Source organism: Panthera pardus, unplaced genomic scaffold (genome assembly GCF_024362965.1).
Source record: "Panthera pardus isolate Hobbes unplaced genomic scaffold, ASM2436296v1 HiC_scaffold_24, whole genome shotgun sequence".
Taxonomy (NCBI): Eukaryota; Metazoa; Chordata; class Mammalia; order Carnivora; family Felidae; genus Panthera; species Panthera pardus.
In genome coordinates, this window is record NW_026526810.1 from 39,091,527 (window position 1) to 39,117,145 (window position 25,619).

Below are 25,619 nucleotides of genomic sequence, written 5' to 3' on the forward strand. Positions count from 1 at the left end.
TCAGCCAGGCTGGTGTCCCAGTCACTTGAGTCCTTTGAGCTCATGACACTCATTCCCACCCTGTACACCTGCTCATGCTATACCTTCCAGCAAAATGTCCCTTCTCTTCACTTTCCCCAGCCAAACCCAATCTATTCTTAACACTGAACTAAAATCCTACCTCCTCTGTGGGGTTTTTCTTTGACAGCTTCAGCCTGCAGAGGCCTCTTCTGCTTCTTCTACTATGTCTTTACGATGTCATTTCATTATATTCCACCTTGCCTTGTGTCACCCCACCAAGACTGTAGCGTCTGCCACAGCAGCTCAAACAATATCTGATGTAATATATTAAAATGTCTAAACATAAGCAGGGAAAATAAAACCCTGTGTAAATGTCTTTTCAAGAGAAACAGTCAATTTCAGGGTGGGATGTGAGAAGTGGGAGGTGTGATTTCTAAGAAATATCAGTTGGGCTGCTGGCAAGTTCCCAACTGAGCCATGACCCCTACGACAAGCTGATTACTGGACACAGATCAAGTTATTATCACAGACAAATGCTGGAGATGAGCAGAAAGGATAATAAGCCTACTATTCTCAAAACTCTTAGATATCTATTCCCTTCTTTACAGTGCCAACCAAGATATTCCCAACACAGTACACAGTGCATAATAGACCCTCAACAAATATTTATTTAGTCAGTATGTAAAACAGAGACTCAATAAACATTTATTTAGTAAGTAGGTAAAAATTGAGCCCTTTCAGAAAAGCAGTCATTAATAAAGGCTAGGGATTCTTTAGCAAAATGTTTACAAATGTTTGCAAATGCTTGCAACACGAGGCCAATGATCACTAGGGAAACTTGTAATTATTATAAGGGGTCTGTGATTCTTTGTGTGCATCAAACATGGTCCAAATAAGGGGGAAAAAAACCATGTCTCATATCTACTTTTTGTAGCTCAGTATTTTCAGAATTAATAGATACTGAAAGAAGAGTTGAAAGGACTTCTTGGGAAATACTGTCATGGACTTTGGAGTTAAGGCTTCATGAAATGCTTACTATCTTTACTCATCTGTTTAGGGTAGCATGGATAAAGAAATATAAACACCAGCTACGATCTATTTGGTGTGTTCTTTGTGCCGGGTTCCTTGCTAAGTGCCTTACCTGTATTACTTCATCATTATCAACTTATGTTCACCCTAGGAGAAAAGTACGGTATTATTATCTCCCTTTTATGGATGAAGAAATTGAGGCTGAGAGAGGCCAAGCAATTTCTCTAATGTTACATAATAAAAAATAAAAGAGACAGAACCTGGATTTGATCCCAGGTCTGTCCTAATCGGAGACCTGTGCTCTTAACCATTACACATTGGGTGGAGTGAGAGGTCATCAGAAGGAACAAATACCCCCGAGAATTGATAGAAATATTCAGGTAGAATGCTGGGCTCCCACAGTGTGGGATCAGGGCACCAGTTTTCCTATCTCATACTGCAAGTGAAGGGCTGTCTGGGAATGCTGAAGGATTTGGAGACCCATGATAGCAGCCATCTGTTATCAATCTACCCAGTGCAAACAACTGCATTGTAAACCAGGTATATCAGTCCAAGGGGGCTGAAGGCCTGAGGATGATGCTCATTTGGGGACTCTTCTTATAGTTCTTGGGCTCCTGTACCAGGGCACGTGACGTTTCTGGTGATAACAAACATGGTCACTTTGGTCCGACACTTGTGAATTTTCACCAAAGCTTCTAGTGACCCAGCGAAAAATCCTTTTCAGGCCCATTTCCCTTCTTTCTCAGAGACCAGTGAGATAGGCTGGTGACTAAGTGCAGCTTTTCAGTTTATGCAAAACCTGTTTCACTGATTAACATTTGCTTGCTCTCTTGCTCCTCCTGCATAGGCAACTTCCACTTTTGTCTGTCTTCTTTCCTCTTGGTGTCTCGCAACTTTGTGGTCATCGGGAGAAGGTACATTCATGCGCCCGATGCTGACCAAACCTGCCTGGTACCGGAAGTGAGTGGGCTGAGATAATGGTGGGGCAAGGCCTTTATCTGTACTGATGAACCACACCCACGAGCCACACAGATGGCACTGGCCAGCATTCTGGGGACTTATTAGCACTCATATCTGTTCTCAACACTAAGATCCAAGAAGTGAAGCCATTCCCCAACTCTCACTTGCCCCTTTAACCAGACCCAAGAAGTAACCCAAGGGGCCATTGTAAAATGCCCCAACATTTTCCAAGCTCACCTGGCTAGTATTTATTTATTACCATTCTCTTGAAAACTTTTCTAAGAAGGGAATATCCTCCTTTAATTTAGTAATGCCAGTTTGGGACATGTTTGTTACGTCTCACGTGGGAAGCAACCATGTGAGCCAAGAATGTGAGTCATGTATGACTGTTTACCTTGTACATTGGTGCAGGTCTTCTTGAAATTTAGGGGAGGAATATATTTTAAATGAAAAATATCCTTCAGTGGAGAATTTGTCATTTAATGTAAATGTTCATAAAACAGAAGTCAGTATTCAAAGAGTATGCCTGTGGCAACATTTGTAATTTAAATGAACTGATTTGTTTACACACACACATATATGTTACAAATACTCTCTTTTAGTCCCCATAATAACTCCAGGGAAGGAAAACTCTGCTGTTTTCTTCTAAAGAAACCCTTGGACAAAGAAATTAAGTAATTTGCCCGAGGCCATACAACTAGTGAAAAGATTTTTTTGGAACCTAAAATTAACATTTGTGTCCAAAGGTTGTGTTTCTTCACTTACCCTAAACTGCCCTCAACTGTACCTGAACAAAATAAGTAGTGTGTCCAGATTTGTGCTTTACAAGTCTGTCTTTCAAAAAATGTAATATAGTAAACTAAGATCCCTAAATCTGCAAGTAGCCCTAATTGTGATATGGCATTCACTCAGCCATTCCTTCCTCTCGTCATTTATTCTTCCATATATATGTACATTCGGCACATGTGGTGCCTCATGGTAGCAGGGGTGCAAACAAAATTCAGACACAGGTCCTCTAAGAGCTCACAGAGTAGTGGGAGAGGTAAGATAGCTGAGAACCGGTAAGAAAAATATGGATGAAGTGTGGTGCTGTTATTTAATATTCTAAGCTTGTTATTTTTTTTTTGAGGTCTATTTATGTTTGAGAGAGAGAGAGAGAGAGAGAGAGAGACAAAGCGTGAGTGGGGGAAGGGCAGGAGAGGGAGACACAGAATCTGAAGCAGGCTCCAGGCCCTGAGCTGTCAGCACAGAGCCCAATGAAGGGCTCAGACCCATGAATCGCAAGATCATGACCTGAACTGAAGTTGGACTCTCAACCGACTGAGCCACCCAGGCACCCCACTAAGCTTGTTATTAGTAAATGGCTTAAGCATTTATGGCTAGGGAAAGTATACCTGGAAATGTGGTTTTATAGTTTAGTCTTACGACCTAAGTGACAGCTATTTTGACATTTCAGTCTCCCCAAATTCTTGAATTATCTGATTAATACCCCCAAATTATTGAATCATCATAGTATTTAATAATACTATTAAATCTGAGATGTATTAATATATGCACATAACAGATTGGCCTAATGAGCAACTTGATTAAAATTATATGAGATCAAGATTTCTCTTCTGGTACTGCCTGAAATAAAAATGGTTTTCACATGATTGCCTCAGTCAATTTTGCCAGGTGTTAGGATGAGAAAACAAAAGGACCACAATCTTGCACTGAGGAATTTGATTTCCAATAGCAGGCCTCTTATAAACAGATGATATTGAATAGAAGGCTGAGGCCCTCACAGTCTCTCCACTTGCCCTTTTCTGGTGAGAATAGTTTGTAGAGTGTGGTTAAGGACATCTTGAGAGCACAGTCACAAACTGGTGGTCCATGACTGAAGACAGTCTATGAGTGGGATTGACTCAGAGATATGCTTGGCCTACATGGTGATTTTTTTTTTTTAATTTTAGAAATTGTTGCTAGTATTTAATCTTATTTTTTAATGGTTATTTATTTGTTTTGGGGGGTGAGGGGCAGAGAGAATCCAAAGCAGGCTCCATGCCCGGCGTGGAATCCAACGCAGGGCTCCATCTCATGAACCATGAGATCATGATATGAGCTGAAATCAAGAGTCTGAGCTTGACCTACTGAGCTACCCAGGCACCCTTGTTGCCAGTATTTAAAAAGAAAAATTACACATAGACCTTTCTTTTTTTCAAACTTGAAAGTCTGATAAAAATCTACCCCATTCCTACTTGGCCACAGTGGAGACAGTCTGGGTGGCAGACGCCTCCTGAGACAGGACAGACACTTCCTTCTTAACCCTGCCATGTCCACTTCATCCATATATGTTACCTGCCTCATTTCAGTAAGCTTTGGGGCTACTGACTCCCATCTTAAGTCCTGGGAGGAGAAATCCATTTAGCTTTTGGTGTCGGTGACTTCCTGACCCCACAGATATCCTGGTGATAGCAGCCCCAAGATGAGATGCAGCACAGACTCTCAGTTCCTAGAGAAAGAATCTGTGGCTACCTTCAAATGAAAGACTGACTATGGGCAAGACTTTAAGGTAGCAGTGATAGGGAGACCAAAAGCACAGTCTCCATTATTATTTTGTACAGTTTATTTTGAGAGAGAGAATGCATGAGTTGGGGAAGGGCAGAGAAAGAGGGAGAGAGAGAGAATCCCACGCAGGCTCCACACTGTCAGCGCAGAGCCTGATGCAGGGCTTGAACTCATGAACTGTGAGATCATGACTTGAGCCAAAATCAAGGGTCAGACGCTAAAGTGACTCAGCCACCCGGGTGCCCCGTATAGTCTCCATTCTTGAGAAGGGAGTCACTTTGGGCCTTTGCCAGAGGTTCTTCTCCTCCTATAAACATTTTGTTTTTTGTAACTGGAGAGGAAGGAGAACAAATGCCAGTCTGTCAATACATTCTCTGCAAACCTTGGCCCTTCAGCCTGTGCTGTAGGTATATGTTACTGTAAGTCGCACATCCTACTTATCATACATCTATTTAGTTTTTGTGACTATATCCACTGGAACATGTCATGATAATAGAAACAACAACAACAGCTAACATTTTATTGAGTGCTTTTTATGAGTTAAGTACTTTCCATACATTAGCCCATTGGTCCTCACATCAACCCTTTGAGTCAGGTCCTCTCTCTTCCTCCATTTTACGAACAAGGGAATGAAGTTTAGAGAGGTTAAGAGAATTTCTCACATTCACACACATGGGGCCCAGGTTTGACTACACATGATTTTGACCACTGGATAGGTGAATGAACAAACATTAATAGCACATATATCATACTGTCATGTACATTGCTTCCATTATTCTTCCCAACATTTAATCCGCATTTAAAAATTGGAAGGCCAGGGCACCTGGGTGGTTCAGTTGGGTAAGTGTCCGACTTCAGCTCAGGTCATGATCTCACGGTTCGTGGGTTTGAGCCCCAGGTTGGGCTCTGTGCTGACAGCTCAGAGCCTGGAGCCTGCTTTGAATTCTTTGTCTCAGTCTCTGCCCCTCCCCAGCTCTCAGTCTGTTTCTCTCTCTCAAAAATAAATAAACGTTAAAAAAAATGTTTTTTAAATAGAACAAAAAGTGGAAGGCTGGAGAGAGACAAACCAATGCAGACTCTTAACTATAGAAAGCAAACTGATGGTTGGGGTCGGGGTAATGGGTGAACTAGATGACGGGGATTAAGGAGTGCACTTGTTGTGATGAGCACCGGGTGTTGTATGGAAGTGTTGAATCACTATATTGTACACCTGAAACTAATATTACACTGTATACTAACTGGAATTAACATAAAAACTTTTTTTAAAAAAATGGAAGACTGGATAACCTGACAGAATTCATACAGCTAATAAGTGGCAGAATTTGAGTCTGGAACCAGGTCTTCTGATTCCTAGCTCTGTGTCCCTCCTGTGCCAACTGCTGTTGTTTTGGTGGGTCTGTTTGTTCCCTTTATTAGGACAGAATGCATATTTATGCACAGCTTTCTAGTCAGTTAGTTTTCAAACTGGAAAATAAAATGTTCTCAGTCATAACAAAAATAGTCACAAAAAAACCCAAGACTGAAACCTGGACCTTCTGGTTAAAAATAAAGTATTTGATGGTATGTGGCCTGAGAAAATATCAGGATAAGATCAGTCACCCCTCAAGAACCAGCTGTACTTGAAAAGAGATGATGTTAGGGCAAGCTCATAAAAACAGAGGAATCTGAAATTTGAGAACCAGGTGAATGGGCAAATGGCCAACCTCAGTGCTCTCTAAGTAGAAAAGAGGATGAAGCACAAACTTGGGTCTCAGAAATATAAGGTGATTAAACGTCATTCTTTCTCATAAGATGAAAAGAACAATGCTCTCCTTTTCTGGCCTATATCAGGTGTTCATGTCCCTCAACTCATCCAAAATAATGCTAGCTTGGACAAGAACTTGATCACAATCCCTGGGTCAGAATTAGGAACTAATTAAACATTTATTTATTAAGGTATGAGTGTTCAATAGGATAAACATGGGTCTGATGATGCTGTACATAGATGGAGGGTTGCTGAGGACAGCTCTCTCCCCCTCCCCCACTTTTCTTGGTAAATGTTTATTTATGTTTGGGAGAGACAGAAAAAGCATGTGAGCAGGGGAGGGACAGACAGACAGAGAATCCAACGTAGGTTCTGCACTAACAGCAGAAACTTGATGTGGGGCTTGAACGCACAAACCGTGAGATCATGACCTGAGCCCAAGTCGGATGCTTAACCAGTGGGGCCACCCAGGTACCCCAAGGACAGCTCTCTCTTTATTCAAAGTGACCTAACAATGTTAAGAACACCTTGGGTCACCTTCAGTCTGGAAGATACCTGAAGACAGGAATTCTGGGGCAAATTTGTTTCTTAGATTCATTCCAGACCCAGTATGTTCCACAGACCATCAGTTCCATGAGATGCTCCTCAAAAAAAAAAAAAAAAAGATCTTTGCAGGGGCCATGCTAATCTTCTCTGTATTATTCTAATTTTTCTCCAAAGAAGACATACAGATGGCCAACAGACACGTGAAAACATGCTCAACATCACTCATCATCAGGTAGTGCAAATCAAAACTACAATGAGCTATTACTTCACACATGTCAGAATGTCTAAAATAAAAAACACAAGAAACAAGTGTTGGCGAGGATGTGGAAAAAAGGAACCCTTATGCACTATTTGTAGGAATGCAAGCTAGTGCAGCACTGGGGAAAACAGTATGGATGTTCCTCAAAAAATTGAAAATAGAATGACCATATAATACAGTAATCACACTAGTGGGTATTTACTCAAAGAATATGAAAACACTAATTCAAAAAATATATGCACCTTTATGTTTATTGCAGCATTATTTAAAATAGTCAAATTATGGAAGCACCCCAGTGTCCAATGATGCATGAATGGATAAGGAAGATGTGGTATAAATACACACAATGGAGTATTATTCAGTTATAAAAAGGAATGAAATCTTGCCATTTCCAAGGTGATGGATGGACTAGAGGGTATAATGCTAAGCAAAATCAGTCAGTCAGAGAAAGACAAATACCATATGATCTCACTCATGTGTGGAATTTAAGAAACAAAACAAATGAACAAAGGAAAAATAGAGACAGACCAGGAAACAGATTCTTAACTATAGAAAACTGATGGCTACCAGAGTGGAGGTGGGTGTGGGTGATGGGTGAGATAGGTAATAGGGTTAAGAGTACACTTATCCTGATGAGCATTGAGCAATGTATAGAATTGTTGACTCACTATATTGTATGCCTGAAATCAATATAGCACTATCTATTAACTATACTGAAATTAAAATTTTAAAAAGGGATTTGTTGGGGTGACTGGGTGGCTCAGTTGATTACACATCTGATTGTTGGTTTTGGCTCCAGTCATGATCTCATGGTTTGTGAGATCAAGCTGAGTCGGGTTCTGTGCTGATAGAGAGGAGCCTGCTTGGGATTCTCTCTCTTTCCCTCTCTCTCTCTGCCTTTTCTCTCTCTCTCTCTCTCTCTCTCTCTCTCTCTCTCTCTCTCTCAAAATAAATAAACATTAATAAAATAAAAAAGAAATTTGTGGTCAAGTAAGTCCAGGGCCTATATATTCTATTTCCCTCTTAGAGTTTATAGTGAACATTAAAAGCTCTGATAAGTCCTATAGTTGAAGAAACTGCTTAACTTGGTTTAACCCAGTGTTTTCCAAACATATTTGGGATGGACAGCATATTTTCTTTCACTTAATCCTTATTTGCATTTCATGGAACTAGTATTCTTCAGAACACATTATGAGCAACTCCCTAAAACACATTGAAGGGAGAAGATCTGCTGAGTCAGCTCTTTTAGGGGAACAGGGGATTGAAGAAAATGTACATGAATATGTAAAATTTTTTTCAAATACAAAGGGTATACAATAAAATATAAGAAATTTATCTCTTGGTTTGTGTGGGTGGCTCATTCAGTTAAGCATCTGACTTTGGCTCAGGTCATGATCTCACCTGTATTGGGCTCTCTGCTATCAGCACAGACCTTGCTTCAGATCCTCTGTCCCCCTCTCACTCTGCTCCTCCCTTGTGCACAAGCACTCTCTCTCAAGCAAAAAAACTTAAAAAATAAAAGAAATTTGTCTCTTTCCTATCCCAGATTTTATATTTTATTCTTTACAGTAACTAATATCACTACTTCCTGGTATATCCTGTAAAAATGTGTGTGTGTGTGTGTGTGTGTGTGTGTGTGTGTGTGTGTGTGTGTGTTTATACAAATAGGAGTATTTTATACATACCATTTTCTGCTGACTTTTTCAAGTTGTTAGCTTAATGAATCTTTTCATAACAGCATATAAAAATTGGCCTCATTATCTCTAATTCCTATATAGCAGTTCATTGTAAGGATGCACCCCAATTTATTTAACCACTTATTTGTTGATAGAGGCATGGGTTTTTCAGGAGGTTTCCTCCTTAGAAAATCTAAACTTTGAAATAGAGACTAAGGCGTGTGGGCTGATTCTAGGCTGGGAGAGAAGTGAAGCCTTCAGATCTTTTTTGGTCTTGGCTGGTCATGCCGGGACTGTGTGTCTTAGCATGATCAGCCAATCCATCATGATGGAGGAGGGGGGCACATTTTGCTGGCATATTTTCTCTTAAAGCATTTTCTTTGCTTGGTGGGTTCAGGGAGCTCAGCAGTCCTACCAGGACATGAAATAAGGTGCCCACTACATGTATGGAGTAGACTTCATTGCTGAGCTGTTTTAGCATTTTGATCAGACCTATCAGCTACCTCTCTTTTATGAGGCTTCTCTTCCTCCCAGTCCCTCAGTTTTTGCTGTATCTTCATCATAAGGTTGATGAGTAAAGAGGAGACAATGTCTGCTCTCATTTCTATGTTCTCCTTTCTTGTCAAGTAATGGAAACATGTTGCAATGGGCTTTGTCACTAAAGAAAAAAATGAACCAAACCCATTCTGGAAAGTAGAAAACAAAAATACTTCCTCTTTGAAAGTCAATGAATGTAGCAAGTTTTCTGAGTCAAAATTCAAACTCAGGGATCAAAAACAGAGTTCTGTTTGGCAGAATTGTTTGGCTTTAGGAATCTGTACCTTTAGATCAATGACCCAGAACAGACTTTTCTCCCCAGGTCTTTTGGAACTCTGAAATTTTCCAGGCCAGTCTGGCCCTTCATGTTCACTGTTGGTAAGGGGAACTCTATAGGAAAGTCCTCCTTCAGCTGATCCTGACTCAGGCTGTAAGGACTAGAAGAGAATCAGCTTCATTTGGAGAAAGCATGGGATTTCCTAGTTAGTCATTCATGGTCACACATCTCATGTGGGGGAAAGGGAGCAGAGAGACATTCTTTTTTTTTTAATATTTTTAATGTTTATTCATTTATTTTTGAGAGAGAGAGAGAGAGAGTGAGCGAGGGGGGTGGGGAGGACAGAGAGAAAGGGAGACAGAGAATCCTAAGCAGGCTCTGCACTGTCAATGCAGAGCCTAATGTGGGGCTCAAATCCACAAAACTGTGAGATCATGACCTGAGCAGAAACCAAGAGTCAGACACTTAACAGACTGAGCCACCTAGATGCCCTGCAGAGTGCCACTTTTTTGGAGAGAGTGCTCTTCAACAGGGTATGCACATTCATCAGTCTTCCTTTTCTAGTTTTCCACTTTACAACAATCATTTCTTGTTGGTGATATACCCGAGCAACCTCCCAGAAACAAATGTAAGACTGCTGTGGAAGAACAACCCTACAGTGCAGGCCGTACAGAATTCCCACAGAGAAAAGCAAACCCTCCTGGAAGAGTTTACACTACAAATTTAGAAAACACTAAAGGAAGTTTTCTTTTGTGAATGAGAGTGCATAAAATAAACAGGATTATTAGTTCCCCCAAAACTTGGGATGAACAGAACAATCATAAAATACCATCGGTACATTAGGCTTTAGTGAGTTAGAGAGAGAAAAGAAATAAACACATGAGAAGAGAAAAGAAAAGCAATTTTTGAAAAGAACCAAATAGAACTTCTAGAAATGAAAACATATTAATGAAACTAAAGACTTAATGAATGTATTAAAAGATTAGATACAACAGAGAGGAATTCGTGCATTGGAAAATAGATTTGAGACAACTACATAAAATTCATCATGGAGAGATTAAGAGATACAAATATGAGAGAAGGGTAGAGACATAAATAAAAAAAGTAAGAAGGTCAGCCATATATGCACATTTAATAGGAATTCTATAAGGAGAAAACAGAAACACTGGGGAGAGGCAAGGCGATTAAACTAAGAATTTTCTAGAACTGTATAAATTGTGAATCTTTAAATGCTGATAAACAATGAATCCTGAGTGTTATGTATAAGATAAAATAAGCCCTAGTCATATTGTAGTGAAATTTCAAGGGAAAAAAAAGAGAAAGTCTTTTTGTTGTTGTTGTTGCTTTTATAATTTTTAAAATTTCAGTATAGTTGAAACACAATGTTACATTAGTTTTAGGTGTACAACATAGTGATTCAACTTCTCTATATGTTATATTCTGCTCCTTTCCAATGCAGTTACCCTCTGTCACCAAACAACACTATTACAATACCATTGACTAGATTCCCTATGCTATGACTTTTATTCCTGGAAGCCTGTATCTCCCACTCCCCTTCACCCATTTTGCCCATTCCTCTATTCTTCTCCCCTCTGGTGACCATCATTTTGTTCTCTGTATTTATAGGCCTGATTCTGCATTTTGTTTATTTATCCATTCATTATGTTTTTTTAGATGCCACATCTGAGTGAAATCACATGGTATGTGTCTTTCTCAGTCTGGCTTAAATACCCCCTCTATCTAGGCCTGTCCATGTTGTTGCAAACGGCAAGATCTCCTCCTTTTTTATGGCTGTATAATATTTGTGTGTGTGCGCGTGTGTGTGTGTCACATAAAAAGAGAAACTCTTAATAGAAACTAGGGAAATTCAGATTAAGACAAGAATTAGATGAACACTAGACTTGTCAACAGCAATAAGAGACATTGGAAGGACACCTGCGAATTGCCAAGCAAAACCAGTTGTCAACCTCAAATTCATCAGCCAATCATTGAAACTTGAGAGTGAAATAAAGAAAAACTCAGGCAAACAAAGACAGAGAAAGTTTATTCCTCACACACCCTTTCTGGAAAATTTCCTAAGGAAAGGTTTTTTTACTGCACAAAGAAGGAAAATGCACCTAAAAGTAATGCATATATGTATAAGTAATTAGCAAATAAAGTGATAAGTGGTAGTAAATTTAAATAAGTAATCATCATTAAAAATACCAATAATAAAAATATTGGAGGTAGAATTTAAATATCAGACAATAATGACATGTAAGATAGAGTGGTTGATTACAATCAGGATTTTAAAAAGTTTTTGAGTTGTTCAGGAGGAAAGAAGTTGATTCACTTTAAATTTTGTTAACTCTAGAATACATTTTCTAAAGATGAAAGGGTAAATACTTAAAAATAGAACAAGCACAGGAGAAAGGGGAGCAATAAAGAAACCTGTTCAACTCGATGGAAAAATGTAAGAAAGGTCACTTAAAAAGGGGGGCCGGGCACCTGGGTGGTTCAGTCAGTTAAGGGTCAGACTCTTGATTTCTGCTCAGGTCATGATCTCACAGTTCGTTCATGAGATTGAGCCTCTGCTTGGTATTCTCTCTCTCCCTCTCTGTGCCTCTCCCTGTTCATGCTCTCTCTCTTCTCTTTCTCTCAAAAGAAACTTTAAAAAAAAAAAGATCAAAGCAGAAATTACTGAGTGAAAAAAAAAACACATTAAAAATTAGAGAGAATCATCACAAGTACAGTAGAGATATTAAAAGCCATATGGAAATACTATGAAAAATTATTTCACAATTATTGCTTTCACTGTATTGATTTTGAAAATATTAGCAATTTTGAAAAACTATGTTTCAAAACACAAATGAAGTACAATATAGAAAAAATATAAATTGCTAAAATGTAATTAAGGATAGAAAATCTGGGGGCTCCTGGGTGGCGCGGTTGGTTTGGCTGAGTGTCTGACTTCGGCTCAGGTCATGATCTCAAGTTCTGTCGGTTCAAGCCCTGCATCAGGCCACATGTTGACGGCTCAGAGCCTGGAGACTGCTTCGTATCCTGTGTCTCCCTCTCTCTCTGCCTCTCCCCAACTTGTGCTCTCTCTCTCAAAATAATAAATAAACATTAAAGAAATTTAAAAAAAAAGAATGGAAAATCTAACTTAGACAATTAGACATAAGTTTTAGAGAAATCTTCTTGTACACTTCTCTCTCTCTCGCTCTTTTTTTAGTGCATATGCTAAGTAATCTTCAAGGAGTAGGTAATCCTTACTTTATACAAAGTGTTGTAGTACGGTGGGTTTGTGTATCCATTCCCCTCGTGAACCGTTATGTGGTTTGCAACACAGAAAATATAAATATAAATATAAAATATAAAATATAGAAAATATAAAAAGAGGGAAAGAACTACTTTTCATGGTGCTAATGTAATCTTGGTGATTAAATTAGACAAAGGACAACATAAAAAGAAATTATAGTCCAAATCCTTAATAAAACATTGCAAATGAAATGCCACATGATTAGGTGGAAATTCATCTCAGAAATGTAAGGATGGTTTAATGCTAAAAACATTGTCAATGTAATTTTCTTCATCAACAGATAAAAGAGTAACCCCTATGCTTATCTCAATAAATATAGAAGAGATACTTTTTTAAAAATTCAATAAACATCCCTAATGAAAGCTTTAGTAAATGAGGGGCAGATAGGAATTCCCTTACTCAAATCAACAATGCCTACCCAAAGCCTATAGGAACTCTCACACTTAATGGTAAAACATGAGAAGTAGATTCTTTAAAGTTGGGGATAAAATAACAATGCTACAATGATAGCTTCTAATAACCTTGTACTAGGAAGGTTTTAACCATGATAATAAGAAGAAATTAAATATTAAGGCCTAGAAAGAAAGAAAATAAAAGTTCTCATATTCTCAGGGAAAAAAAAATTGTTTGTACCAGCACAATCCAATAGAACATTTCACATTAAGAAGGGCACTTGTTGTGGGAGCACTGGGTGTTATATGTAAGTGATGAATTACTGGGTTCTAATCCTGAAACCAATATTGCGCTATAGGTTAACTAATTTGAATTTAAATAAAAACTTGGAAGAAAAAAAAGAAAGTAATTATAACAAAAATATATGGCATTGGTGCTGGTTTGGACAGAGAAATCACTAGAACTAAAAAAAGTTTTGACATACAACCACCTTCATATATGAACTGATATATGATCTATCTAACGGGTATATGATATCATCACAATCAGTAGAAGCAGAACAGACTGGTCAAATACATTACTGAAACAATTGGCTATTTTACCAGATAAAGGGCACCTACTCTGCACCATACACCAGAATAAATTCTAATGACTTAACTATGAAAAGTAAGACATTAAGCTGTAAGAAAACACAAAATATCAAAATCCTATTATAATCAATAAGAAAAAGTTAAAAAATGCAGAGGATATGAGCAGGCAATTTAAAGAATAGGAAAGCTAAAGCTTCAGTAAACCTGAAAAAGATGGTGGATTGCCCTAGAAATTCATTAAAATTACTAGTGAAATTCTATTTCTTTTTTTTTTAAGTTTATTTATTTATTTTGAGAGAGAGAGAGAGAGAGAGAGAGAGAGAGAGAGAATGCACGAGGGAAAGGCACAGAGAGAGGGAGAGAGAAAATCCCAAGCAGGCTCAGCACTGTCGCATGTCAGCGCAAAGACTAACGCGGGGCTCAGTCTCACAAACCATGAGATCATGACCTGAGCCAAAATCAAAGGTCAGACACTTAACCAACTGACCCACCCAGGCACCATGGTTTCTTGTATGTCGAATGGGCAAAAATCTAAAAGTTGGATAATATCAAGGGTCAGTGAGTACATGGAAAACGGGGACTCCTATGTTACTGATGGTACTTAAATTTAAAACCACTTTAAAGAGCAATTTTACAATATGCATGAAGTTGAAGATGCACATGCCTAGGGCCACCAAACCTACTTCTAAGTATGTACTCAGAAGAACTCTGGGACACACATACAGGACACGTACAAAGACGTTCACTGCAGCAGTGTTGGTAATGTGTTGCAAACCACATAACAGTTCACGAGGGGAATGGATACACAAACCCACCGTACTACAAAAGTAAAATGAATTGCCTACACCTACATGTCCCCAAATAGATAAATCTCAGAAAGTGTATTTGGGAGGAAATTTTCAAATCGTAGAAGGCATACAAACTATGAAGCCATATATGTACATTTTGAAAACATATAAAACATATATTGTTTCAGGCAACAGCAGTGGAAGTTCAAAAGCATACATGAGAACGGTAATTTCAGCATGGTGAAGAAAAACCAGAGATTTGATTCTAATCCCAGCTCCACCACATATTTGCCTGTGGGCAAGTTACTCGATCATACTAAGCCTTCATTTCCTTATCTGTAAAATAAGAAAAATTCCCTTACCTCATGAGATTTTTCCAGAACTAATGATTGTCTGGGTATAGTGTATGTTCAACAAATGTTTACCCCTTTCCTGGTCTTTTGTCCTCATCTCATCACCATGCTGGAAGGCAGAGAACCTTCTGCATCAGCCTTCTCACAGCTGCTAAAGGTACAGGGCAAGGGCCCACATAGAACCCTACATGCTTAGTTCTTCCACACTTTCATATTTAGAACCTGGGACTTTCTTAAAGTGACAGAACACCCAGTACAAAAGTACAGACCCATGAGAGGCTGAGAACTAAACGTAAATCGAAAGTAAATAATAAGAATCAGGTGGAATTGACTGTGGTGGAAAAAGCATTTGACAGAATCCTGTGAGTGTGTGGGTCTCTGTTTCTTCATCTGAAGGACACAGAGGCATGGCATTTGGGGCCAGAATCAGCCAGGCACTGCTGACAGCAGAGGCTTCTGCCCAATCATATGTTGGCAGACTGACAGCTCTAGCTCAGTGGGACCCTCATCATTGGCAGCCAGGCCTGGAGGGGGACAGGTCTTTGCAAAGTCATAAGCCAGACCAAGCAGAGAGGAAACAGAGAAAGGGCAGGTGACTGTTGAGCAAGAAAGTGTGAGAGAAGAGTTATGGTGTCCCTTTATTATTCCCCCTTGCCTATTGGTCCCTTGCTCTGAGCCACAAGGTGTCCTCAAGGAGAATCCAGAAAATAGAAGCTCTAGGGGAAACACAGTGCAATGCATGGTCAATGTGTTCATTAAGGACATGAAGATATGACTGAACCACCTCAGAACCCTAGTGTTACAAGAGCTTTGAGTGTGTTTGTAGATACTGAAGTGGTCCATAAACTCTATGCTAATAGAGCTTCTGTAAAATTTCTCTGCCAGGATCATGTCTGCTCTATATAACCATCTTTTGGTACCTTTACTATCTAATGTATTTTAGGCTATAAAATTAGTAAAGTTCTCTTGAGCTTTCCCATGAAAGGAGTTAATTCTCATCAAACAATGGTACATTAGTAATAACTAAAGCCAAGATATCAAGCCCAGCTCTCACATTCATGGGCTGGGTGACCTTGGGTGAACCTCTTAATTATGTTATACCTATTTCTCCCACCGGGCAAAATGGAGTTGATATCTTTCTCTCTCTGTATCTCTTTCTTTCTCCCTCTCCCTCTCTCTTTCTCTCCCTTCCCCCCAGGAAAGATATAAATATAACAATAAACAAGAATCTATATGAGATGTGCAACAACATGGATGGATCTAGAGAGTATAATGCTAAGTAAACAAACACCACATGATTTCACTCATATGTGGAATTTAATAAACAAAACAAGCAAAGACAAAAAGAGACAAACTCTCTAGAGCACAAACTGGTAACCAGAGGGAAGGTAGGTGGGGGCTGGATGAAATAGGTAAAGGGGATTAAAAGTACACTTATCATGATGAGCACTGAGTAATATATAGACTAGTTGAATTTCTACATTGTACACCTGAAATATAACACTGTATATTAACCAAAATGAAATTGAAAAAAATAATCTACCTGAGAAGGCACTCTATGCCTCTTGGAGGGAAAATGCAGTGGAAACCAAGAGAAGTTTATGCTTAAGGCAGTGTGGGCTCCACACTGACTCAAAGGATATATGATTGCATCAATCTGTGTGTCAGCTTCCCCATCAATAGGAAGGGCCAGCAACATCTATCTCATCCGGTTCTCAGAGCTGTCCTACTAGTACCTGGAAATTCTAAATATGTAGCAGTTCCAAATGTCCTGAATTATGCCCTGCAAAGCACTTATTTTAAGAACTGGCTTGTTTTAAGAATTTTCCTATTTTACTCTAAATGCTAATCATATATTCTTTTGTTTCAAAAGCTCTCCAGTATGAAATAGACCCACTCTAAGATCTGAGCACACTTTGTAATAATAATTTTAAAGACCTAGAATTTCTATAGTTAGCATATCTGGTATCTCTCCAAGAACAGAATGGCAAACTCAGTGACTTTGGCAAGGTGGGAAGTTTGGTCATGAAGTCACGGAGGAAGGCAGAAGCAGATATGGAAATCACTGTGGGGTTTGACATTTGTCATGTGCCATCCATCTCACTTCCTCCCTCCCTCCTGCACTGCCCACTCCCTTATGCCCTCCACATCCTGTGTCCCAGGTCTCTGCTCATTCTATTTCACCTTCAGGGCACAGATCGAGGCTATTACTTTTAGCAGAAGTATTTACATTTTTTCAATCTTGGAGATGCCAAAAGGTAGATCTCTAATGTGCAAGCTTGACAGAGTGAGACAAGAATTTAGAGTCTTTCCCAATACACAAGGAGATGATCACCCACTCATAAATTCTGCCCTGGAAGGATGCCCTTCCACTACAAGAGGAAATATAGCTGCTTGCCAGGCTGTTCACCTCAGCATCTTCAATAGGATGAACTCTGTATCAAAGAATCCGGAAACATTTGAAGACAGGAAAGGGTGCATGGAGTGGTGAGGAGTAAACATAGCTGCTACAAGAAACGACTAGAGATTCTGGGAATGTCAGCCACCAAAAGACATTTTACTTGAACACACATTTATGGGGTCCCATTTACGTATGTGCAGAGTTCTGTGGCAGATGTTGGGGAAAGGAGGCTGCAAGATGTCTAGAAGGAGACAAAGAAGCTGTTTTCAAGTACTACAAAGACTCTGAAGTAGAAGAGGGGAAGGGGCGAGCATGGGGAAAGGGAGCCAGCATTTTATGAGCGGTTCCTATCTCAGGAGCTTTACATGTAGTGGGTATTTAATGTGCAGTTTGAAATCCCCAGGCCCTGAGCCATGTGCAGAAGGCTAAGGATTCCCCTGCTCGCTCCCTTCCCCTTGTTGAGCAGTGACCCTTGTTGAGCAGTGTTTTCTGCTTCAGAAAGCTTTGGGGGTACAACTCATGGTCTGGCCTCATCAGGTGCCCACCAGTTAAACTCACGTGACTGCAAGCAAATGAGAGAGCTAACTCATGGCTCCAGTCTATGGAGACGTTCAAGTGGAGGGAGTCTGATTTACTATCTATCAAGGACATTGTGGAAGGAACTCCAGCAATGGGTGGGAAGTGTAGGCTCTAGAATTAGAAAGAATGCCAGTTCAGTGCTTTCCTGGTTTCGGCCAGTGACTTCATCTCTTTGAGTCCTCATTTCTTCAATTGTTTGTGAGTAATAATAAAACCTTCCCAATGCAGCTATTGTAGGATTAAACAAATGTATGTAAAGAAGCTAACATATGGTAGGTACTTAATACATACTCCCTCCCTACGTTTGCAGCTCAAGGCTTTGAAACCCTTCTATGTATTAGGGAAGATCCACTGTGACCCCTCTCCCTGGCACTAGCAAAGGTGAAAAGGTATACCTATCCCTTTCTAATTTGGGTCTATAAGCCCAAATTAGAGCTAATTCTTTGGCTTATAACCTAGTTATTGTTGCTTTTAGTTATAGTTTACAAAGAATTTTTCATGGACCTTAATGCTACCAGTGGGCCTTATTAGTCATTTGCACCATGGTATAAATGAGTTTAAGATACTTCTTCTAAGGGCAGGTTTTTGAGAGTAAGGAGGAAAATGGCACCAGACTCTCAGGGTCTGGGGGAAAAGCCAAATTTGAAGGACTGATGAGTCCTGCATATCCTCTGCCATCTTTTTTTTTTTTTTTTTTTTAATGTTCCCTTTTACCCATACCTTGTCAACAATCAAAGCTTTCTACTATACAAAGCAACATATTATGCACATTTTCTAATAAAGCAGAAATAATTATTTTGGCTAAGAGTTGAGCAAAGCCACATAATTGGTTAGAAAAAATATTGTGTTGTGCGAAAACTTCTGGCATATATACCCCCAAGCATTAATAAAAATAATATAATCACAATTATGGATTCCACAAGAGTTTGTTTTAAAAAATTAATGTACAGTGGAGATGGAAATGAATCATTTAGGAAATTATTGGCTTTGGCCAGAAGACACAAAGTTTTATTTTTCAATATACAGTATGAAGATATGTGTTTAGCTCCCACCGTGAATGGTAGGGGAAGACATGCTACTAATTGTATGAGTAAATGGCTGACGGTAACTTTCACTTACTCAACTCGGAGGGAATGAGATTAAGAAACAGCTTCTGGTTAAGAAAGGAGGGTTTAAATTAAAAAAAAAAAAAGGAGGGTTTTTAACTTTTTCAGTTGCAAAATGGTTGTTTAGTTCACTTCCTCCTCCGTGTTTTCTGCAGACGACTATAGAGTGTAACTGAATTTGCTTTACTTCTCAGTACCACAGGTCACCATAGAGCTGCATCGAGTCTGTAGTGACATCCACTCTCTTCTTTGGGACCAAATTTCAAGTAACATGAACAGTTTTTGTCTCGCTGAGGGTGATTTTCCAGTGAGCACAGAGTAAGATCAGAAGAATCATGGGCTTGGGGCACCTGAGTGGCTTAGTCCCTTAAAGTGTCTGACTTCGGATCAGGTCATGTTCTCACAGCTCGTGAGTTTGAGCCCCGCATTGGGCTCTGTGCTGACAGCTCAGAGCCTGGAGCTACTTTAGATTCTGTGTCTCCCTCTCTCTCTGCCCCACCCCTGCTCACACTCTGTCTCTCTCTCCTTCAAAAATAAATAAACATTAAAAAAAATTTTTTTTTTAAAGAAGAATCATGGGCTTTTATTTTCTCTCTTTTTCTCCAACCACCCACCCTCCCATCCACATTCTTAACACAAGTGAGGACAGTCAAGAAAGAGTGCAAATAGCTGTCCATTTGCCTCAAGAATACTTGAGTGAATTCAGTAAAAAGAGGTTCTCAGAGACCAGAATACTTATGACTTTCTCTCAATTTACACTAGTTCAATTTTTTGAGTTCACACTTGTTTCTTGATCTTGGCTTATTCTCCTAAATTATGTATTTATACAAAGCAAAGAACTTTATTCTGAGATATAGCTGACTTATAAACATTATATTAGCTTCAGGGGTACAATATAATAATTCAATATTTACATATGTTATGAAATGATAACCACAATAAGTCTGGTTAACATTTATCACAACATAGTTATAAATTTTTTTCTCCTGATAACAAACTTTATCTATGCTCTTAGCAACTTTCAAATATGCAATACAGTATTATTAACTGTAGTCACCATGCTGTACATCAGCAAGAACTTGTAAGTTTATGGACAAATCTCTATAACTTTAAGAAAAATGAAATTATTAATACTGAAGTAGGGAATCTTTGAGTGGATTTTTAAAAATAAATTTTTTTTAACATTTATTTATTTTTGAGAAAGAGAGAGAGAGCATTAGCAGGACAAAGAGAGAGGGAGACACAAAATACAAAGCAGGCTCCAGGCTCTGAGATGTCAGCACAGAGTCCAACACGGGGCTCGAACTCACGAGCCATGAAATCATGACCTGAGCCGAAGTCAGATGCTTAACCAACCGAGCCACCCAAGAGCCCCTTGAGAGGATTTTTTTTAAAGCAAGTTAAAGTTAGTGGTTGTTGCATATGAGAATAATTGAAAATTTAATTTGCTGGCTCCAGCTGAAAATTCAGGATCCAAAGAATGCTATAGCATGCAATAGGGTGGAAGCTTAGAGCCCATGCCACTTACATAAACTGTCCAGTCTTTCCTTAATAGCTGTGCAGTTCTCTGGACAAAATCCTTGAGTGGTTCTTAGAATCAATCCTTCTGTTTATACACACACACACACACACACACACACACACACACACACACAAGGTTCTTATAACTGTTGTATTGAAGATCTTTAGATATCAGTTTCAGGTAAAAAGAGGGGAAAAATGAGGTAAAACCAAAGATGGATGATTGTAGAATGCATATTTCTATCTAGTGCAATTTCTAACTTGTTAAAAGTCAAATGATATGACAACACAATCTTTGCCGAGCACTTGTAATACTGAGCTGTTTCTTGCCACTCATATTTATTGACTGCCAGTTCTTACTTCAAGTGACTGAGTCACCTCAATATTTGTGGGAAATAAACAAGGTATAAATCAATTAATCAATGAGACAAATTACTATTGACTGATTTTAATCAAAGCCAGCTCAGAATCTCAGTAAATTGCTGAAGTGAAGAAAGTAGTTCACTCCCCCTCTCCTGTCCCCATCAACTCTTGTGAATAAATGAAATGTGTAAATGGAAACCCAACCTTGTGGCCCGTACAGAGCCAAACAGCCCGGAAGGAACATCCTATTTCCTGGAAGAGATGAATCTAGCGACAAACTTAAAGAAAAGAAAACAAAAGTATTCATTACCAGCTGGGTAGAAAGGAAGGCATAATTGGGTCAGGTTTCAGGAAACACTTACGATCATTATAAAGGTGCCCAAGAACTCAGAGATTGTTTCTTTAGCTAAGGTGCTCTTCAAGACCAGTCTTTGCTTGAAGCTCTTCCCCTTTCGTCCTTTCCCAGGCTGCATCTTGGGTCTTCTCCAAGGACCACTCTCCACCAATACCTGCTTCTTCTGGTCCCTACTTCACTCGCACATGAAAATGGGAGTTTTGACAACTGCTCACAGATTCCTGGAGATGTCTGGTGAGCTTCTCTGACTGTACAAACACTGTGCCAATTAGAACCCGTGACTTAATCCTCTTCTGGTGAAATTGTCATCTCCTGTTCACAGTTGTTTATTTGAATTAGCAGGTTAGAACCTGAAATCCCCCAAACGATCCTTTTTGTGCCTGATAGATTAATCATTACCTTTATTCTCAAGGTATTTTTTTCTCTGTTGGTTTTTGTTTTGTTTTGTTTTGTTTTTTTCTTCAAGAGATGAGAAAAGAGATGTTGTGCTGGTTGTGTTGCCAAACCACAGCGATGGGCTCCCGTCCAGAAGATTTGCATGTTACACAATTGCAGTCTTCTGTTTTTTTTTTTCCCCTGTTCAGAAGTGGGTGGTTGGGGTGTAGTTTGGGATTGTCAAATCAGGTACAGATACATCCAGTGTAAACATTCTCTTCTGAAGGAACTTTTCATGCACGTTGGAGAATATAAAGCAAATACAGATGTATTGTTCTGCAAGATTAATCCCTCTTGTTTTCTTCCAATGTAATTCCAGTGATTTAATGACACCTTCCTCAGGGTGGTAAGAACAACTTCATCCATTCTAGAGATGGAGAAACTAACATACAGAGAGACCATTGCAAGTCTTTAGGACAGGATGGATCTCCTCCTTGGTTACTGTGGCTGGGTTTCATCTACTGAGGATAGACTGGGATCCAAGAATTAAAATGATGGAGAAAGCAACTTGTTGACTTTCTTCTGAAGGAGGATTCTGGTTTGAAAATCTAGTTACTCCCTTTTGTTTACCATGAAATATTTAAGCAAAATTCATAGAAAATAAACAATAGCAGCTTGAAACTGTTGGAGGTCACTGAGCCAGAAAGAGATCAGTCTGAGTATATGCCACGCCAGTTAAACAAGAAAGGAGTTAAATACATCTAAATAATCCTTCTAGGTTATGCTATTTAAGTTTGATGAATTATCATCCTTGTAGGCAACAAATTGTTTAGGACTAGCTTCCTGTCATGTCAAATATTTAAGCCTTGTTTTTTAAAGCTAGTTTGTCTGAAGAGATAGAATGGATCAGTTGTTTTTGAATATCAAGGCAGTCCCATGGAATTAGTACCCACGCTTTGTGCTGCCTCCCAACCCTCCCACAGAGAAGCCAGCTCTGTTTCAGGTCTTTCCCTACCTTTGCAGGAGGACTACAGTCATTTCCAACTGAGGAGGCAGGCAGGTGAGATCTGGAGAAAACAGCTATTGAGAGTCAAAGGACAGAAGGAGATACCTAATCTGTAGGTGAGGTAGAGTTTAGACCTAAAGAAATTATAACTTACCTGAGGGCACATCATTGCAGAGCCAGGACAAGAATGTAGCATTTTGGCTTTAATTCTTGGTTAAGTTATCATGGATACCATTGTCCAGAAGGATTACTTGTGACCACACTATTCCAAAGTCCCAATAGATGAACCAGAGAAACAGGACTTTCTTGCTGTGACTACAACTAATATGATACAAGGGTGTTCTTTGGTCTGTTTATTCACTCATCTAAGAAATATTTATAGCATACTCATTATGTGCCAAGCACTGCATTTAGCAAAGCACACATAGTTCTTGTCCTTTACAGAGCTTAGAGTCTAATGAGGAAGACAGGCATAGTGAAACAATCATACACACAGAAATATGAAATCATAATTGAGGTGTATGCTATAAAGATATAAGACATACTTCTATGAGTGAATAAAAGAGGGGGATTTCACCTCAATGGAGGTATCTCTGATGGCTTCTCTAAGGAAATCACGTCCGAGCTGAGATCAGAAGGAAGTGTAGGGCTTCACTACCTGAAGTGGGGGAAGTGCATGTTCAATGGCCTTGGGCAGTGGGGGTGGGAACAGTATGATGTTCTGGCCAACCTACTAGCTGGCTCCCAGGGACAATGAAGGAACATGGTGCAAAAAGAACCTGAAGCCATAGGTGGGAGTCAGACCATACATCCTGAGCCCTATAAATCATATTCAGGGCAAAGCAATGATAAGCCATGAAGGTGGTTTAAGTGAGAACACAACACCACCAAATTTGAGTTTAAAAAAAAATCAACTTGGGGGCTCCTGGGTGGCTCATTTGGTTGAGCGTCTGACTTCAGCTCAGGTCATGATCTCACAGTTTGTGAGTTTGAGTGTCAGGCTCTGTGCTGACAGCTCAGAGCCTGGAGCCTGCTTTGGATTCTGTGTCTCCCTCTCTCTCTGCCCCTCCTCTGCTCATGCATGCGTGCTCTCTCTGTCTTTCAAGAATAAACATTTAAAAAAAAATCAACCAGGTTATGTGGTGGAAAGGGGATTTGAGGGTGCCTGAAGTGGTCATATGTAGACCCACTGGGGGATATTACAGAATTTCAGCACTGGGTGGTGGCTTTGACAGGGAGAGACATGGAAGGATTCAAGAGTTCTTTGTATATTAAAATTGGAAGAACTTGGTGATTTGGATATGGAAGGTGAGGAGAGGGATGCAGCAAAGTTGATCATTGGGTCCCTGGCTTGCTGGAGAAAGAGTTGCTAAGTAATGGGAGAGGAAACACTAGAAAAAGACGAGGATTGCCATGGAAGATCATGACTTCTGCTTGTGCCAATTAAGCCTTAGGGGCTCTCTAGTGCTTTGGAGAGAAGATGGTAAGTGGGAAATAGTTTGGTTCAGAGGAAAGGTCTGTGTGTTCATAGATGTGATCATTGAAGCCAAGAATAAGGTGAGGTTGCCTAGGGGGAGAATTTGAAGAAAGCAGAGGCTGAGTTTGTGGTGCTGAACACTTCAAGCTCAGGGAGAGGAGAATGGAATCTTTGTTATGTCTTTTATTCTCCTTTCAGAAAAGCCACACTTTCACTTTCATCACCAAGAACTACTAACTTCACAGTGAACGTAACTCACATTCCCGTTTGCAGCCTCACACCAAAGTTCCTATTAGAAATATGTGGCTGCTTAGTTTTCATTCATTCATTCACTCACTCATTTGGTTTTACTGAGTATACCATGTGTCAGGCACAGGGGATTCTAAAATTAGGAACACAGATCTCTAGTATAGTCTAAGTGACAAAGACTTCCAAGTGAATACATCATATAGTAAAATAGGAGCATATGCAAAGCATTGAACTAAAATTACAGCTATCACCCCATGGACATCTGAGAGGTCACTATCCATTGCCAACATATTGACTCCTCCTTCTGCCAAGACTTCTAGAATCATAATCCCTGAGATGCATTGCCATGCTGACTCTCCAGGGCTAGCCTCCCCAGCTCTTTTAGATCCTCCTGACTCTGTCACTCCCTGACCCCAACGTTCTCTTCTTCCCTATCTGGTTGTACCCTGAGTAACCATTTTGGTTCCACTGATGGGATTCAACAAGTGTGGTGTTCATAAGGAAAATTATCTCACACTCTCACCTCACTTCCCCAACCTCTTCTACTTGACCAACTTTATCTCCACTTTAGTTGAGAAGCCCTTTGATGGCTATTGTTGGGATGTGTTACCATCTTCCCTTTCAGAACCTTTCACACAAAGACATACCTCTCTGACTAAAACTTCCAGTTCTCACATTTCGCCCACTGTCTTTCACAAATGTGTGGAACATCCTCCTCATAGACTCAGTCCCTCAGCTCCTTCTTCTCCACCCATTCTAAACCTCATGATCATCCAGGTTAACAATGCCCTTACCAGTATCTCAGGTTCCACTGGCACATTGACTTTCTTCCACATCCACATTACCAAAGCCCAACTCTGAGTATAACCTAGCCACCTGTTTTTCTCAAGTACTCCCTTCCCAGGCTACTGAATGAAGCTGGAGATCATCATATTAATGTATTGATTGACCCTATTTAAGATCATTGTGATCTATCATCAGCGGTGGGTACATAATCTTAGTTGCCCTTTTATTTCAAAGGTTCCAGATTTTAGTGTGCATTAGGATCACCCACCTTCAGAGAGTATGCTTTGGTAGATCTGGGATGGAGTTCAGGAATCTCATAAACATATAGCTGATGATTCAGACACCTTGCCTCATTTCAGGCAGCAGCAGTACACTTTCTACGCCCCTCCAGATAGCTGTCC

General features: G+C 39.7%; 1 protein-coding gene across 1 annotated transcript in view; it reads right to left on the reverse strand.

Moving 5' to 3' along the window:
* The window catches only part of AQP9 (aquaporin 9), a 47,648-nt gene extending 24,626 nt beyond the window's left edge, over positions 1 to 23,022 (reverse strand). Inside the window, exons 1-2 of the mRNA XM_019441969.2 lie at positions 22,861 to 23,022; positions 21,333 to 22,127 (exon numbers count right to left, since the gene is read on the reverse strand). Coding sequence (XP_019297514.1) covers positions 21,333 to 21,443 — 111 coding nt within the window. The 5' untranslated portion in view covers positions 21,444 to 22,127; positions 22,861 to 23,022. The remainder of the gene's footprint in view (positions 1 to 21,332; positions 22,128 to 22,860) is intronic.
* Between the last annotated feature and the right edge of the window lie 2,597 nt (positions 23,023 to 25,619).